General features: G+C 40.0%; 1 protein-coding gene across 2 annotated transcripts in view; it reads left to right on the forward strand.

Moving 5' to 3' along the window:
* The first annotated feature begins 1,182 nt into the window (after positions 1-1,182).
* Positions 1,183-15,286, forward strand: part of LOC117563028 (4-galactosyl-N-acetylglucosaminide 3-alpha-L-fucosyltransferase 9-like) — a 45,970-nt gene continuing 31,866 nt past the window's right edge. Inside the window, exon 1 of one of the 2 annotated variants that reach the window (XM_034241157.1) lies at positions 1,183-1,459. Coding sequence is in view for 1 of the 2 variants with exons in the window: in XM_034241155.1 (XP_034097046.1) it covers positions 1,386-1,451 (66 nt within the window). In the remaining variant the exon portion in view is untranslated. The remainder of the gene's footprint in view (positions 1,460-15,286) is intronic. The other variant, XM_034241155.1, reaches the window with a different exon arrangement.

Consider the following 15,286-nt stretch of genomic DNA (forward strand, 5'->3'; position numbering starts at 1 on the left):
TATATATTTGTATTAATAATTAATAATCAGTTATTCTTCTAAACATTTTTTTTTTAGCTTTTGTTTGTCATTCATTACATTCATTGTGTCTTCTGTTATAAACATTCTTAACACAATGTTAAACAGTAATATCTACAGTAAACATATTTTTAAAGCATTTTAAAAGTGATTTCTGTCTTTATAATATTATATAATTTTGAACAGTAATATGAACAATTAACATATATTTTTAGCATTTTTGAAAGCTACTTATGCCTTAATAATATTATATATAATATTCAACAGTAATATTAACAATAAACATATTTATATTCATATATATAAACAACAATATTTGCTACATCCGTGCTTTCATCCAGCTGCAGAGCGAAATATTCACTAGCTCTCACTTGCTCCAAAAGCTGAGCAGATACTCAGTTTCACTCTCAGTAGCAGCAGCTTGATTCTGATTGGCTTGAAGGGCGGTCGTGTGATTTAAAAAAAAAATTAAAAATGTTTTTTAATAAATAAATATTAATAGATTGGCATCAAAGGACACATAGATTGCTAGATATGCAGTTATTAATAACATCTAAAAAATTATAATTCCCCTTTCCCTCAATTTTTGCGAGACCCCCCTGGCGGCCCCCCGGTGTTTGAAAAACACTGAGCTGACAGACTAATTTCCACCACTCATGGACCACACCCACATTTTCTCTTGAAAGACTGGGTGACATACTGTCGCCCTTTAATCCCTCTCTCTTTTCTTTCTCTCCTTTCTTTTCTTTTTGAAAGCCTGACTTTGTTAGTCGTTGAGACATGGTACACAACACACGTAAGTACTAGTAGCATCCGTTGTCACTCTCTGTTAGAAAGTGCTGTTTGGAGGCGGAGGCGGGACCAAACCATTACATGTAAATAGAAGGGGGTGCACAGAGGCTTTGGATAATTAACTTTTGGAAGAAAATAAGTTAAATGAAAAGAAAGTTTAGTGAGTACATTATCAATATAATATTCTATTAATGTTAATTCTTGATGATTGATGAAAGGTTTCTTAAACATTTTTTTCTAATGTTCTAAAATAGTTTGGGCCCCCATGGTGAGGGTGTTTGGGGTGGCCAATAGGGTGTCTGCACTTTTTACATTACATTGCATTTAGCTGACGCTTTTGTCCAAAGCGACTTACAATAAGTACATTCGACCAGGAAGACACAACCTTGAAGAAAACAGAATCATATAAGTACATCAGGTTTCATAGAGCCAAACATTTCAAGTGCTACTCCACTGGCTTTAGATAAGCCAGTCCTTTATTAGTATAAAAGTGCTTCAGAGCTTACACTGGTTTATATCATTTGGCTTGGAGGGTTTTCTATGTGACAGCATTCAAATATGAGTTGTAGCCTCAAATGCCAGCCACAGTTGCTCTGCTGACATCCAGGAAGAGACATCCAGCCCCGACTCGCTGTGGAAAGGTGAGAAGGTAATGTTTTATTCAGCAGCTATGATCTTAATTTAATTAAAATGTCAATTTTAGGTTGAATTTCAAAACCCTACGCATTACAAAGCACTTATTTTTCTTGTAAATCTGTGTTGAATTGCATTTAAATAGATGGTGTTCTGCATATAGATTATTTTAGTCACATTTATTTAGACAACAAACTCATAATTGATTGTTTTGATAAGCCCTGCCCCACTCAGTTAAAACTGGATTTAGAGTTACTAGTCTGGTATGTGTTTTATACAATGGAGTTGTGTCCCTTAGTTATTACTGATAGGGACACAACTAACAACCCTTAATTGTTCTTATTGAATTGACAATTGTCCCAAACTGATTTTAGTATAGATGAAGGTGGCTTGTAAAGCACATTTGTGGGAGGGACTGCCGGTTCCCCCATTCTTTATTCACATTTCAAATGTTTTGTCAAATGATATCCTTGATATTACTTCAGGTAGAAAACATTTGTACTTGCACTGGTAATGTAACAGCCCTGTAGCACTATATTATGGACAACAGTACTTATGTTATCATCTTAAATCCATCATTTTGTCTAGGCCGATAGGCCTAAAAGCCAATACCAATAAGGCTTGACCACTGTTACAATGTTGAAGATGACATTCAAAGGCGTGAAACAGAGTGGTAGTGATTTCACTCTTTGATGTTGAATTTGTAAGCAAACGCAGTGTTATAGTTGCTATAATACCTGCAATATTAATGTAACCCACATTAAAACATAGTAAGCATAACGTCATTAAAAAGTTATTTCATTAAAAGATACAAGTTTAAAATTGGTCAATGATATCCTTTAAAAATATAATAAATAAAAGTAGTATGACAAATTACAAGTTACTGTTCCTTTAAGGATTTCTGCTCACTGGGCACCCCTATGCAGCAAAGGTCCTGCCATAACTCCACAAAGAAACCGTATGTGCGAACAGGGTGTGTACATAGTTCCGGTTTGAATATTTGTATGCCCACATGTCTTCTATCAGCAGACTGAAAACTGTGGATATAATTTCCTGCCATAACTCCACAAACAAACTAAACAGGTTTTACAAATGCCTCATGATTCACTAACAAACACAATGTGGTTTGCAAATACAAAACACCATCTACAAACTGATGCATTTAGTTTTGCAAAGAAACAACGTATCTATCAAACAAACACATAACATTTTTCTAATAAATCATGTTTCAGAGACAACTTCAGCATTGGTTTTACAAGTACACAACTTTTTTTTACAAGTTCAAAACTTTTTCTTCTCACGGCAGAATATTACATTACATTACATTACATTGCATTTAGCTGACGCTTTTATCCAAAGCGACTTACAATAAGTACATTCGACCAGGAAGACACAACCTTGAAGAAAACAGAATCATATAAGTACATCAGGTTTCATAGAGCCAAACATTTCAAGTGCTACTCCATTGGCTTTAGGTAAGCCAGTCCTTTATTAGTATAAAATTACTGCCAAAAGTCACGTGACTCACTCACGTGACTTTTGGCAGTAATATTCCGCCGTGGCTGGCTCATACACACTCACACATGCTCACTCACACATGCTCCACGGCAGCAGGGGGCGCTACTGAGTCCATTGGGAAGGCGGGAGGTTGAGCAGAGCATGGAACAGCCCTTGCCAGTCACGTTTACACGTTGCTTGACTGCCTGCCCACATATCTGATCTAAACATAGTAACCAGTGGCGTTTCTATATGTACAAAAGTGGTGGGGCACAAAAAACTTAGATGTCTATAGCTTCTGCAGTGAGGTTCATGGCTGGTGAGGCACTGGCACTGACTCTTCAGGTTTACAAATATTATATTTTGACCTAAATCAAAATATAATATTATTTTCAAAAGCTTTTTTTGTCTGATGCTTCAATTAATTTTAAACAGACAGTTCAACAAAAGGATACCCAAAAAATGTAATTTTATCATTTAAATATTGAATTGTTCTCTCTTAGTATAAGATCCCATTTTCAATAAAATTGCAGTCTTACCTTGACTTGAAGATGAAGTCCATTTGCCTATCCTTCTGGACAAAAATCTCTATTACTTTTTTGTAAAAGTCATCCTTATGTTCTTGTAGTTTCAAAAGTCTATCATAAATCTAATCTTATCAATAGATTTATGATTCGAAAATTATAAAAGTAGGGTAGACATGTGGATATTATCCGGCTGAACAAAACGTGCATTTATCTAACAGCTACGTTTCCCACAGATCTTATTTGGAGCTATTTTCCAAAATCCTACGGAGAAATCTCATTGCTTTTTTGTCGAGGGAAGCCATGCGCAGCTTACTTCCGGGTTTTAGGACGCCTCACTGCAGCTCTCTCGTCTCCTCTTCACACACACCACACTTTTCGCGGCACACGTAATTACAGCCAATCAGTTCTGAATGATGTGAGATGACGTATGATGGGGATGGCAGCTCTATGCCCCTATGGTCATTATTTTTTTGCCACACACATTAAATAGGAACATATTCTGAGCATGCGCAGTGTAGTTTTTACAGTCACCATTCACTTAGACAGAGAGAGGGAGGGGCAGGATCGGGTTTTGTCCCACATGGCTCTAAACAGCTCAATAGGCACACACTGTAGACACTAATTAGAAGAACACAGACTAAAACAGCAATGTACAGACGAATCAGATGATTAAACATGATCTTAAAATATACTCACACCTACGCTGTCATTGGAGGCAGTCGCAATTTCTACAGGCTCGCACTTACCTGTTGGCATCTGTTAGCATCTGTTAGCTTCTAGCAGCATCTAGCTCTCCTGCTTACAAACTTTTAGCCATCCCTGCTTATACAAGTAGTAGTTTTAGTTGTCTGCGAACTGTGGAGGCCTACTCCCACCTGTCGAGTGCGGCTGTACTGAGGTGTTTTTCCTCCGGAGACGTCGCGAAGAGACAGAGCGGCTCCACCTGTTGCTGCATGCGATCTGCGATTTACGGAGGCCTGCTCGTCGCGAGCAGGCCTGGTTCTGCTGTTGCAGAGGCCTGCTTTCACCCTGGGGATACCACGGAGGGACCGGAGCGCTTCCACGCTGCTGTTTTCGCCTGTCCTTTGCTGCTGTGCTGATTTTGCTCCAGGAACATCGCGGATACTGTGTGCTGGTCTGGGAAAATGGCCCATATCGGGATTCTGCTGTGCCTGTTAACTGTTTTGGACTATGAGAAGATCTCTAGTCATTCTGAGAAGACTACTGGATTCAGGTCTGTTCTGCCACTCGCAGTGGGCATCCCCTGCAAAGGTTCGGATGTGTTGCTCAAACAATTACCGGTTGCCTTGTCACAGACAATCTGCTCGACAAAATATGTTTGTCTTTTTTATTTTCCTGCGATGATGGTTCTTCAGGACTGCTTCTTAAGCTCTAATCACACTCTCGCAGACTTTTCCGGTGTTTCTAAATTAGATGACAATATATTTGTGTCGTTTAAGAGGAAAAGATGCCTGTTTTTGTTGTTGTTATTACTGTCAGGAAATTTACAACCTAACCCTGGTCCGCCCAGTAGTAGTAGTCAGATCGCTACTCCTGCTGATTTTAAAGCTAGGTCTGGGTTGGGTTTCATCCACTTGAATGTGCGCAGTCTGTTAGGTAAACTAGATTTTGTCCGTATCTGGGCAAAATCGACTGACGCTGACGTCATTGTCTTATCAGAAACATGGCTAAACAAATCTATTTTGGCCTCTGACATTGCCTTAAATGGTTTTAATGTGTATCGTACCGACCGGCCTAATAAAGGGGATGGCGTTGCCATTTATGTTAAGAATAAGTTCAGTGTAACCACATTATTTTCCAAATCGATCAGTAAGCAATTTGAATTTTTAGCCATAAATATAGAAGTGGCAAAGGGTCAACAGGTCATGGTAGTGAGTTGTTACAGACCCCCCTCAGCTGTCAAAGACTCCTTGTCTTCACTAGCAAATCTTTTATCACAACTAGACTACAAGGAAATAGTGCTACTTGGAGATTTTAACTGGGACTGGTTAACTGCAGTGTCAGAGGATTTTAAAAACCTTTGTATCTCTTTGAATGTTACTCAGATTGTTGACAGTCCTACTCGCCCAAATATTAAGTCCCCTAATAAATCCTCCCTAATTGATCTCATTTTAACTAATGTTCCCCATAAATATTCATCTGTGGGAGTATTTGCAAATGATCTGAGCGATCACTGTGTTGTAGCCACAATTAGGGACACTAAGGTCCAAAAGGTTAAACCTCGCATTATCATTAAGAGAGACAAAAAACATTTTATGGAGCAGGGTTTTGTGCATGATCTGTTTGATTTTGATTGGGGTAAAATCGATCTGTGTGCTGATGTGGAAACCGCATGGTCTTATTTTTATCTTGACTTTATGGAGATCATTGATAGATATGCACCCCTGCGTACATTTAGAGTAAAGGGACGAGACAATCCTTGGTTTTCTGCTGAGCTGTCTAGTCTCCTTCATGAGAGAAACAAGGCCTGGGCAAAGGCTAGGCAATCAGGCTCAGAGGTAGAGTGGCTGCGTTTTAGGCAGCTAAGGAATAGCTTCACTTCAAATGTCAAAAGTGCAAAGTCGAAGTACTATTTGTCAGTTACCACAGAAAACCTAAATAATCCTAGGAAATTTTGGAAAGCAATAAAATCGATATCCACCGGTGAGATCCGTAATGAGCTACCTCCGTGCCTTACCACAGCATCTGGCACTATATCGGACAGGGCCACTATGTTAAATTGCTTTAATGAGCATTTTGTGTCCTGCGGTTCTATGTTTGATTCTGTGACTAACTCTGCTTCTGTGAACACCCCAATCCGTGACTCTGAACAATGTGGTCTGGAAAACCCTTTCAGTTTTACTCCTTTTACTGTCAATGTTGTTCATGAAGCCTTATCTAAGCTAGATCCTAAGAAACCGGCTGGCCCGGACAACGTAGAACCTTTCTTTTTAAAGATAGCTGCAGATTTTATTGCTCTTCCTCTTACTACTCTTTTTAACCTCTCCCTCAGCACAAATGCAATTCCAAAAGTATGGAAGTCAGCTTATGTCTTGCCTTTACTAAAAGGAGGGGAGGCAACTATTTTAAATAACTATAGGCCAATCTCTAAATTGTCAGTTCTGGCGAAGGTGCTCGAACGCCTAGTGAGTGAACAGGTAAAGGAGTTTTTATGTAAAAATGATATCCTGTCTAAACATCAGTCAGGCTTCAGAAAACAACATAGCACCATCACTGCCACAATGAAAGTGGTGAATGACATTACGAGTATTTTAGACAATAAGCAGAGTTGTGCAGCTCTATTTATTGACCTTTCCAAAGCGTTTGATACCGTCGATCATCGCATCTTAAAGCAGAGGCTACTCAGTATCGGCATATCCAGCCATGCAGTGGGTTGGTTTGTGAACTACCTCTCTGAAAGGTCCCAATGTGTTCACTTTGATGGGCTGTCTTCTGAGTGGTTAAACATTGCTAATGGTGTTCCTCAAGGTTCTGTTTTAGGTCCACTTTTATTCTCCATATATATCAACAGTTTAGGTGAAAATGTGGATGAAGCTACTTTACATTTGTATGCTGATGATACCGTGATGTATTGTGCAGGTCCCTCCATTAAGGAGGCTGGTGTTAAATTACAGGCTGTTTTTAACATTATTCAGACTCAGCTTGCTGAACTTAAGCTTATTTTAAATGTTGATAAAACCAAGGTAATGCTATTTTCAAAAGCTAAAAAGACACCAGAGCCTGTTTTGGATATTGTTACTATGCAAGGACAAGTACTTGAAGTGGTTACCAGTTATAAATACCTAGGTATCTGGCTTGATGATTGTCTTACTTTTAAACTTCATGTCAATAACCTGCTTAAAAAGCTGAGGGTTAGACTAGGTTTCTTTTTCAGAAACAAGTCCTGTTTCTCTTTTGAAGCCAGGAAAAGGCTAGTCACTGTGACCTTTTTACCTGTGCTGGACTATGGTGATTTGTTGTATATGAATGCACCTGCCTATTGCCTGAACAAGTTAGATGCCGCCTATCACAGCGCACTGAGATTTGTCACAAATTGTAAAGCACTTACTCATCACTGTACCCTGTATGCCAAGGCAGGTCTGCCATCACTTACTGTAAAGAGGCTCAGTCATTGGTACACGTTTATTTATAAAGCTTTGTTGGGTAAACTCCCATATTATATCTGCTCTCTGATAACAAAGAGAGTTGCAAGCAGCTATTGTCTGAGATCGCATGATGTAGTATTGTTAGATGTGCCAAGAGCAAGGACTGTCTTAGGTAAGACAGCTTTTATGTGCGCAGCTCCATTTGCTTGGAACAGTCTTCAGCAATAATTGAAACTGAGCAATCTCATTCCTCTGCATGTTTTTAAAGCTAGGCTAAATGAAATGCTCGTTGATACTATGGCCACTTGTAAATGTCTATAACTATGTAAATGTATCCTGTAAATATAATGTATAATGTCCTTTATTGTTTCATGTGGAACCTATATGCTGCAGGTCTCCCTTGAAAAAGAGATCTATGATCTCAATGGGACCAATCTGGTTAAATAAAGGTTTGAAATTAAATGAAATGAAAATATATATATTTTTTTTTTTTGCATTTTGTTGTAATCATTATTTGTAATACTTTCTGCTGACACTAGGTGGGGCTGTGCGCCTAATGACCAGTCGCCACTGTTAGTAATGTGTGGAGGGGACTCTGACAGAGGATTACTCACAAAGTACACAGTAAAGTACTTCATTTTATTTCTGGTAGCAGTCAACAAGTCAACAGTGTCAGTTGTATTAAGAACTTGTGGTAAAGAATATTTGTATCACTCATTGAATATAGCAGGAAAGAAAATGAAGAGCAGCTGATTGACCGAGTGCAGAATCGCTGTATAGTTTAAATCTCCTTAGTTACAATGTTGTCCATTTTAGACAAAGGCTTATTATATTTACAGCCCTAATAACATTCATTTTCTGGGCTCAATATGTGTCTTGGCTGTTTTTGTTGTGATCGCTAAATTCACCTTGTTTATAATATTATCACTATAACACTGACCCAGATCGCTGGACCGCTAGAAACACCGTCATCAGACTGGCAAGGGCTGTTCCATGCTCTGCTCAACCTTCCGCCTTCCCAATGGACTCAGTAGAGCTGCCGTGGAGCATGTGTGAGTGAGCATGTGTGAGTAGAGGCTTCTCAATTCTTAAATTTCCCCTCCTCGACTCCCCTCCTCGAAACTTAGTCCCGCCCACAGGAGATGCGAGCGGAGGACTGAAGAGGGGAATCGAGGAGAGAGGAGGGGAAGCAGCAGAAGTTTAAAGAAATGAGAACTCCTCTGCCCTGAGCGGTCATATTAAAGCGACGTCCGTTCATTATTACGTGGCAACAGCTGCATCAGCTGTCGAGTGTTTTGTCATAGCGCTGTATTTTATAATCTCTGTTAGATCAGCTGAACATTGTTCCCCCACATATTTACTTTGAATTCATTGAGAGTGTGGTATAATGAGACAATAACAGGCTACAGATGCGGACACACACACACAAATACTGTATATTTATATAAATATATACAATTTAAAGTATGAGAGCACTCTCATAATAACGAAACACAATCAGAGACTGGATATATCCCCCCCTCTCTCTGGTCGCTGAAATGGGGAATTGAAATTACGGGCCAAAAGTTGTATTTACAAGTAGGCCTATTAAAAGTAAGCAGAGGACACCAAACCAACTGAGACCCGTCTGTCCGCCGCATTTACGCACTGTACAACACACACCTACACACTACCACACACACCTACAGCTCCAAAAGCATAAGCCGTTGTGTATTTTATTATGTGAAGCAATGGTCTTAGAAAAATATCGACTCTTTGTTTGTAGATATCTACTAAACTAAAGCAAATAAAGAGAGTAGGCCTGTTATACTGAGTGATATATATTATACACACTGCTCTGCTTTCTGCGCGGACCTTACAGCTGTTCTCTCTGGAAACATCGCGATGCGATGAGAGCAGTTTCTAAAATAATATCCAGGGGATGCATGCATAGCTGTCATTGGCTGAGATAAGTCCGGCCGTGCGTCACGCCTCCACCGTTCCCGGAAATGCATCCGTGGAGGAGCCGTGGAGGAACCATCAGTGTATCCTCGGTTATAGCTCCTCCAGAGAGCCTCCTCGATGCTCGACGCTCGATGCTCGGTGTGCATTTAGAGAAATGAGACGTCCTTCAAAATGGCGCGCTGAAATTCATTTCCGGGTCACTACCGGAGGACCGAGGACCGAGGAGTCGAGGAGGGGAAATTTGAGTATTGAGAATCTCTTGTAACTGTCATCACCGCCGTTAGAAATTATCAAGCAAATGAAGCATTATGGAGGGTGGAGATTTGGCGTACTTAATCAAACATAACTTTACTAAACTTCCGCTACAGCAGCAACTAAAAATTAAATCAGATGACAGGCCAATGCCCGCACTCGAGCTGTGTGTACACAGAGGAAAAAGGGAGAGAATCGGATGTTCAATGAGGACAATTATGTCCGCACGGAGTGGCTAACTGGAAGCGCTAAACTTCAGCGTCTATTTTGCTGGCCATGTCTTCTTTTTGACAAGGATTCGTGCTCCCTGAACAATCCTTGGGCAACTTCAGGATTCATCGACCTTGCCAACCTGTCACGGGCAATTGAGAGGCACGGTAAATCCAAAAATCACATAGATTGTGTGATTGTCTGCATACATTAATAAGTAAAATGCTTAAATTAATAAGGAGAGAGTTTCAGCTGGAGAGTGCGTGCGGACCTTTCGGTTAGATAACAGGCGTGTGCAAGTCCTGCATCTGTGTGATACAAATGTGTGTAAAATGATACCGGGCGCTGTAATCACTCATCTGGTTACGTTATTGACCACCCCCCCCCCCCTCGCCCAAAAAATGGGCTTCCCCTACATTTTCCCCCACGCCACGCTACTGCACACACCTACAGCTCCTAAAGCATAATCAGGCTACAGCCGTTGTGTATTTTATTATGTGAAGCACTAAATGGTCTTAGAAAAATATCGACTCTTTGTTTGCAAATAAAGAGAGTAGGCCTGTTATACTGAGTGATATATATTTTACGCGATGAAAGCAGTTTCTAAAATAATATCCAGGGGATGCATGCAGAGCTGTCATTGGCTAAGATAAGTCCGGCCGTGCGTCACGCCTCCACCGTTCCCGGAAATGCATCCGCGGAGGAGCCGAGGAGGATGCATCAGTGTCTCCTCGGTTAGAGCTCCTCCAGAGAGGCTCCTCGACGCTCGATCCTCGGTGTGCATTTAGAGAAATGAGATGTCCTTCAAAATGGCGCGCTGAAATTCATTTCCGGGTCACTACCGGAGGACCGAGGAGTCGAGGAGGGGACATTTGAGTATTGAGAAGCCTCACTTGTGTACAGTGTTGTGCTAGTTACTTCATGTCAAAAGTAACTCAGTTACTTTACTAGTTACTTACACCCAAAAGTAATGCGTTACTGTGAAAAGTAACGTTTTCGTTACTTGTAAAAAATTCTCCCATTAATGCTCTTATAGCCTTCATTTCAGTACTGTTATTGCATTGGAGAATAATACAATCTGTTGCTCAACTTGACATGCATTATATGCAATCTGGATTGCATCGATATTAGCTGGCTTTCCATTTTTGTATATTCTTTCTCCAGGTAGTTGGAAAAAGTTTTCCGTCCCATATGCCGTGTGCCGCCCGGACATGCTATCATGCTAACTAGCTCCCTGAAAGCGGGTGACTCCACTGTAGCAATAGCCTGCATGTGTTCTACAACATACCGTGCAATGGCTTTATCGACTTTTCCCTGGCCAGCAGTCCCTTGGTTAAAATCCAGCCGCTGTTGCTTAGGTGGAGGTGGAGTGGCGTCGGCTGAGTCTCTGTGGTCTTAGCTACTAGCTTCGTCCCAGCATGTTGTTTTTGCAGATGTTTTGAGAGATTTGAATGACTGGTTTGGGCAGTAGATAGGATCTTTGACCCGCCAAGACACAACTTACATTTAACTAAAACGTTCTTTTCTTTGTGCTCGACAAAAGTGAAATAGTGAGAATATCTCCAGGTGGAGAAACTAGACTTGAGCTCCGCCGCCGCCATGATAGTCTTGTTAGTAAACAACACAAACACGCCCACAGCCCGTCTCCGCATGTGACACAGGAAGTATCTAAGTACATTTACTCAAGTACTGTACTTAAGTACAGTTCTCATCTCTGTTCGCCTGGCTGTTGACTATATAAAAAAACTAACGGAGTAACGCACCATGTAGTAACGGTAACTGCGTTACTGAATTTAAGAAATAATGCGTTAGCGTACTAGTTACTGTTAAAAGTAACGGCGTTATAGTAATGCGTTACTTGTAACGCGTTAGTCCCAACACTGCTTGTGTATGAGCATTTATATATACAGTCTATGGTATGAGCCAGCCACCGCGGAATATTACTGCCAAAAGTGACGTGAGTGAGTCACGTGACTTTTAACTCACGGAAGTGATTTCAAAACAAAAGCACTCGTGTGCTTGGAACGGTGATAATATTATAAACAAGGTGAATTTAGCGATCACAACGAAAACGGCCACGACACATATTGAGCCCAGAAAATGAATGATATTAAGGGCTGTAAATATAATAGGCCTATGTCTAAAATGGACAACATTGTTAGGAGATTTAAACTACAGCGATTCTGCACTGCGGTCACCTCAGCCGTCTCTCGAGTTTGTTTTTTCAATTCAGATGCTCTTCATTTTTTGTCCTGCTATATTTGATGATTGATATCGATACAAATATTTGTTATCATAAGTTCTTAATAAAACTGACACTGTTGGTACTAGTTTGACTGCTACCAGAAATAAAATGAAGTACTTTTACGGTGTAGCTACTTAGAATAATCCTCTGCCAGAGTCCCCTCCATAGTAGCCTACATAATGCATGTTTTCTGCTATCTTTGATGAATGATAAAATGACAATTTTACCATTAGTTCTTAATGATATTGATACTGCTTGACTCAGTAGTCTTACACCTACTACCACAATACAATGAAGTACTTCTAGTGTGTTGTTTAAAAAAAATCCTCTGTCAATGTCCCCTCCTGAGAACAAAATCAAGCCACTTCTGTTAAGTTTGATGAGGGAAAAAAGGATTTTTGCCATTAGTTCTTTGTGAGTTTGACACTGTTGGACTCAGTACTAGTGAAACTACTCCCACAAGTACTATGAAGTACTTTTACTATGTACTTTTCCAGTAATCCTCTGTCAATGTCCCCTCCTGAGTACAATAATGCATGTTTTTCAATGTTTTTTTTAAGCATTAAAAAGCCTTTCTTCCTGAGACTGACAGTATTGGACACTCCACCATGTCAATACGTTTCTCTTTTTGTAGTGTATTGGTCTTTTGTAGAGGTTTTTCATTGCCAGCTAAAATATTGCCTATGGGGCAGCAAGTTGGTCAGAACCAGCCCTGGTGTCATCCCCACAGTACCCCCCATTTGAAACATGTTCCCACGGCTATGGATGCCTAAGTCCATGAGTGGGAAATATAATCTACGTATTCGTCCAGTATTGGAGCTTCTAAAGTTTCACCATCCCGGAATAAAACAATAAATCTATGTAGGTCATTAGGTTATTTTTCAATATTTGGCAGATGGGACAAAAAAGTACACAGTAAGTACTTCATAGTACTTGTGGGGGTAGTTTCACTAGTACTGAGTCCAACAGGATCAATCTCACGAAGAACTACTGGAAACAAAAAAGAATTCCCACATCAAACTTAGCAGAAGTGGCTTGATTTTGTTCTCAGCAGGGGACTTTGACAGAGTATTTCTCAAATAATACACAGCAAAAGTACTTCAATGTATTGTAAGTATTAGGCTAACTAATACAAAGTCAAACAGTATCAATTTCATTAAGAACTAATGGTAAAATGATATGTTTATCATTCATCAAAGATAGCAGAAAAACATGCATTATGTACTATGGAGGGGACTTTGACAGAGGATTACTCACAAAGTACACAGTAAAAGTACTTCATTTTATTTCTGGTAGAAGTCAAACTAGAACCGAGTCCAACAGTGTCAGTTTCCTTAAGAACTTGTGGTAACAAATATTTGTATCACTCGTCAAATATAGCAGGAAAAATGAAGAGCAGCTGATTTGAAAAAACAAACGCGAGAGGCGGCTGAGTGACCGCAGTACAGAACCGCAGTTTAAATCTCCTAACAATGTTGTCCATTTTAGATATAGGCTTATTATATTTACAGCCCTTAATAACATTCATTTTCTGGGCTCAATATGTGTCTTGGCCGTTTTCGTTGTGATCGTTAAATTCCCCTTGTTTATAATAATCACCGGTCCTTCAACAGGATACTGTAGTGATTCAAAGTGTGATTTTAGCAAACGAGTGCTTTTGTTTTGAAATCACTTCCGTGAGTTTCGCCCCGCCCCTCACTTCAAGGACCATTTGACCAGTTTGTAAGGTAAAAAGTAAAAAGCAAAAACACCTCTCAGACGCTCTTCCGTTTACGTGTTTAATAAAGAAAAACAATTGGACGGTAGATACACGGATTATACACAGTAGTTATACACATACCACTTCAATCTCATTAGTATGCATAGAAAGTGACAGGTGGTGTGACAGGTCACACCTCTCCCTAGTTATTAAGCCCCGCCCCTTCCGACTACGCCCCGCCCCCCGGCGGAAGTCCCACGCCATAAGCCCCGCCCCTTCCGGCGGATGTCCCGCCCCCACATCCGGTTTTCAAAAATAAAATATAAAAATTATTTTAAAATGAGAAAAATAAAAATGCTGCCCCTACCGGTCGCCCCCACTACCGGTTTTCAAAATAAAATATTAAAATAATTTAAAAATGAGAAAATAAAATGCTGCCCCCTACCGGTTTTACAAAAATAATAATTTTAAAATGAATCACATAGTATGCATAGGATCAATGTCCCGCCACCTAACCACTTCCTGCCCCCCTAATCCTGTATACAGTATTGACTGTAACTTTACAAATTCTTGCAAATAACATGAAATATAGCAACCATATATTTAAAAAAGTAATGTCAATCTCTCTAACCCTCTCTCTGCTCTAAAGAGCAATGTCCCGCCACCTAACCACTTCCTGTGCCCCTAATCCTGTATACAGTATTGACTGTAACTTACAAATACTTGCAAATAACATGAAATATAGCAACCATATATTTAAAAAAGTAATGTCAATCTCACTAACCCTCTCTCTCTCTCTCTGCTCTAAAGAGTGCCGTGAAAAGTTTTGTGAACAGTCTGAAGACAAGCCAGGACACGTGTGAGAGAAATCATAAAACCCCCGACATCCTCTACAGGCAAATGGCGGGCGATGGGGAGGGGGAACACACACACACACACACACACACACACACACACACACACACACACACACACACACACACACACACACACACACACACACACACACACACACACACATCCCCCGCCCCTCACCCCCTCTTCCATTATGGGGGTTGGATAAATAAGAGCCAGTCGTCTTTGTCACTCTTCAATATTTTTTCAAGTCGAGAGAAATGACAAAGAGACGTCTTGATATGGGTGTAATCTGCGAGACACCGCTAGATTTGATTCAGGGTTTGTTTTAAATGGTTTGTGCTGGCTAAGGATGTTTCTTTTCAAGTTTTTGTGAAACTGTTAAGAAGTATCTGTTTTGCAAAGAGGTTATTTTCAAAAGATCTTATTTAGGTTTTAATAGTGATACCTAAGGATATTCTCTTTTAGTTGTATGGATTTGTGAACTAATGTGTAATTACTTTTATTA

This window comes from Gymnodraco acuticeps, unplaced genomic scaffold, assembly GCF_902827175.1.
Source record: "Gymnodraco acuticeps unplaced genomic scaffold, fGymAcu1.1, whole genome shotgun sequence".
NCBI classification, from domain to species: domain Eukaryota; kingdom Metazoa; phylum Chordata; class Actinopteri; order Perciformes; family Bathydraconidae; genus Gymnodraco; species Gymnodraco acuticeps.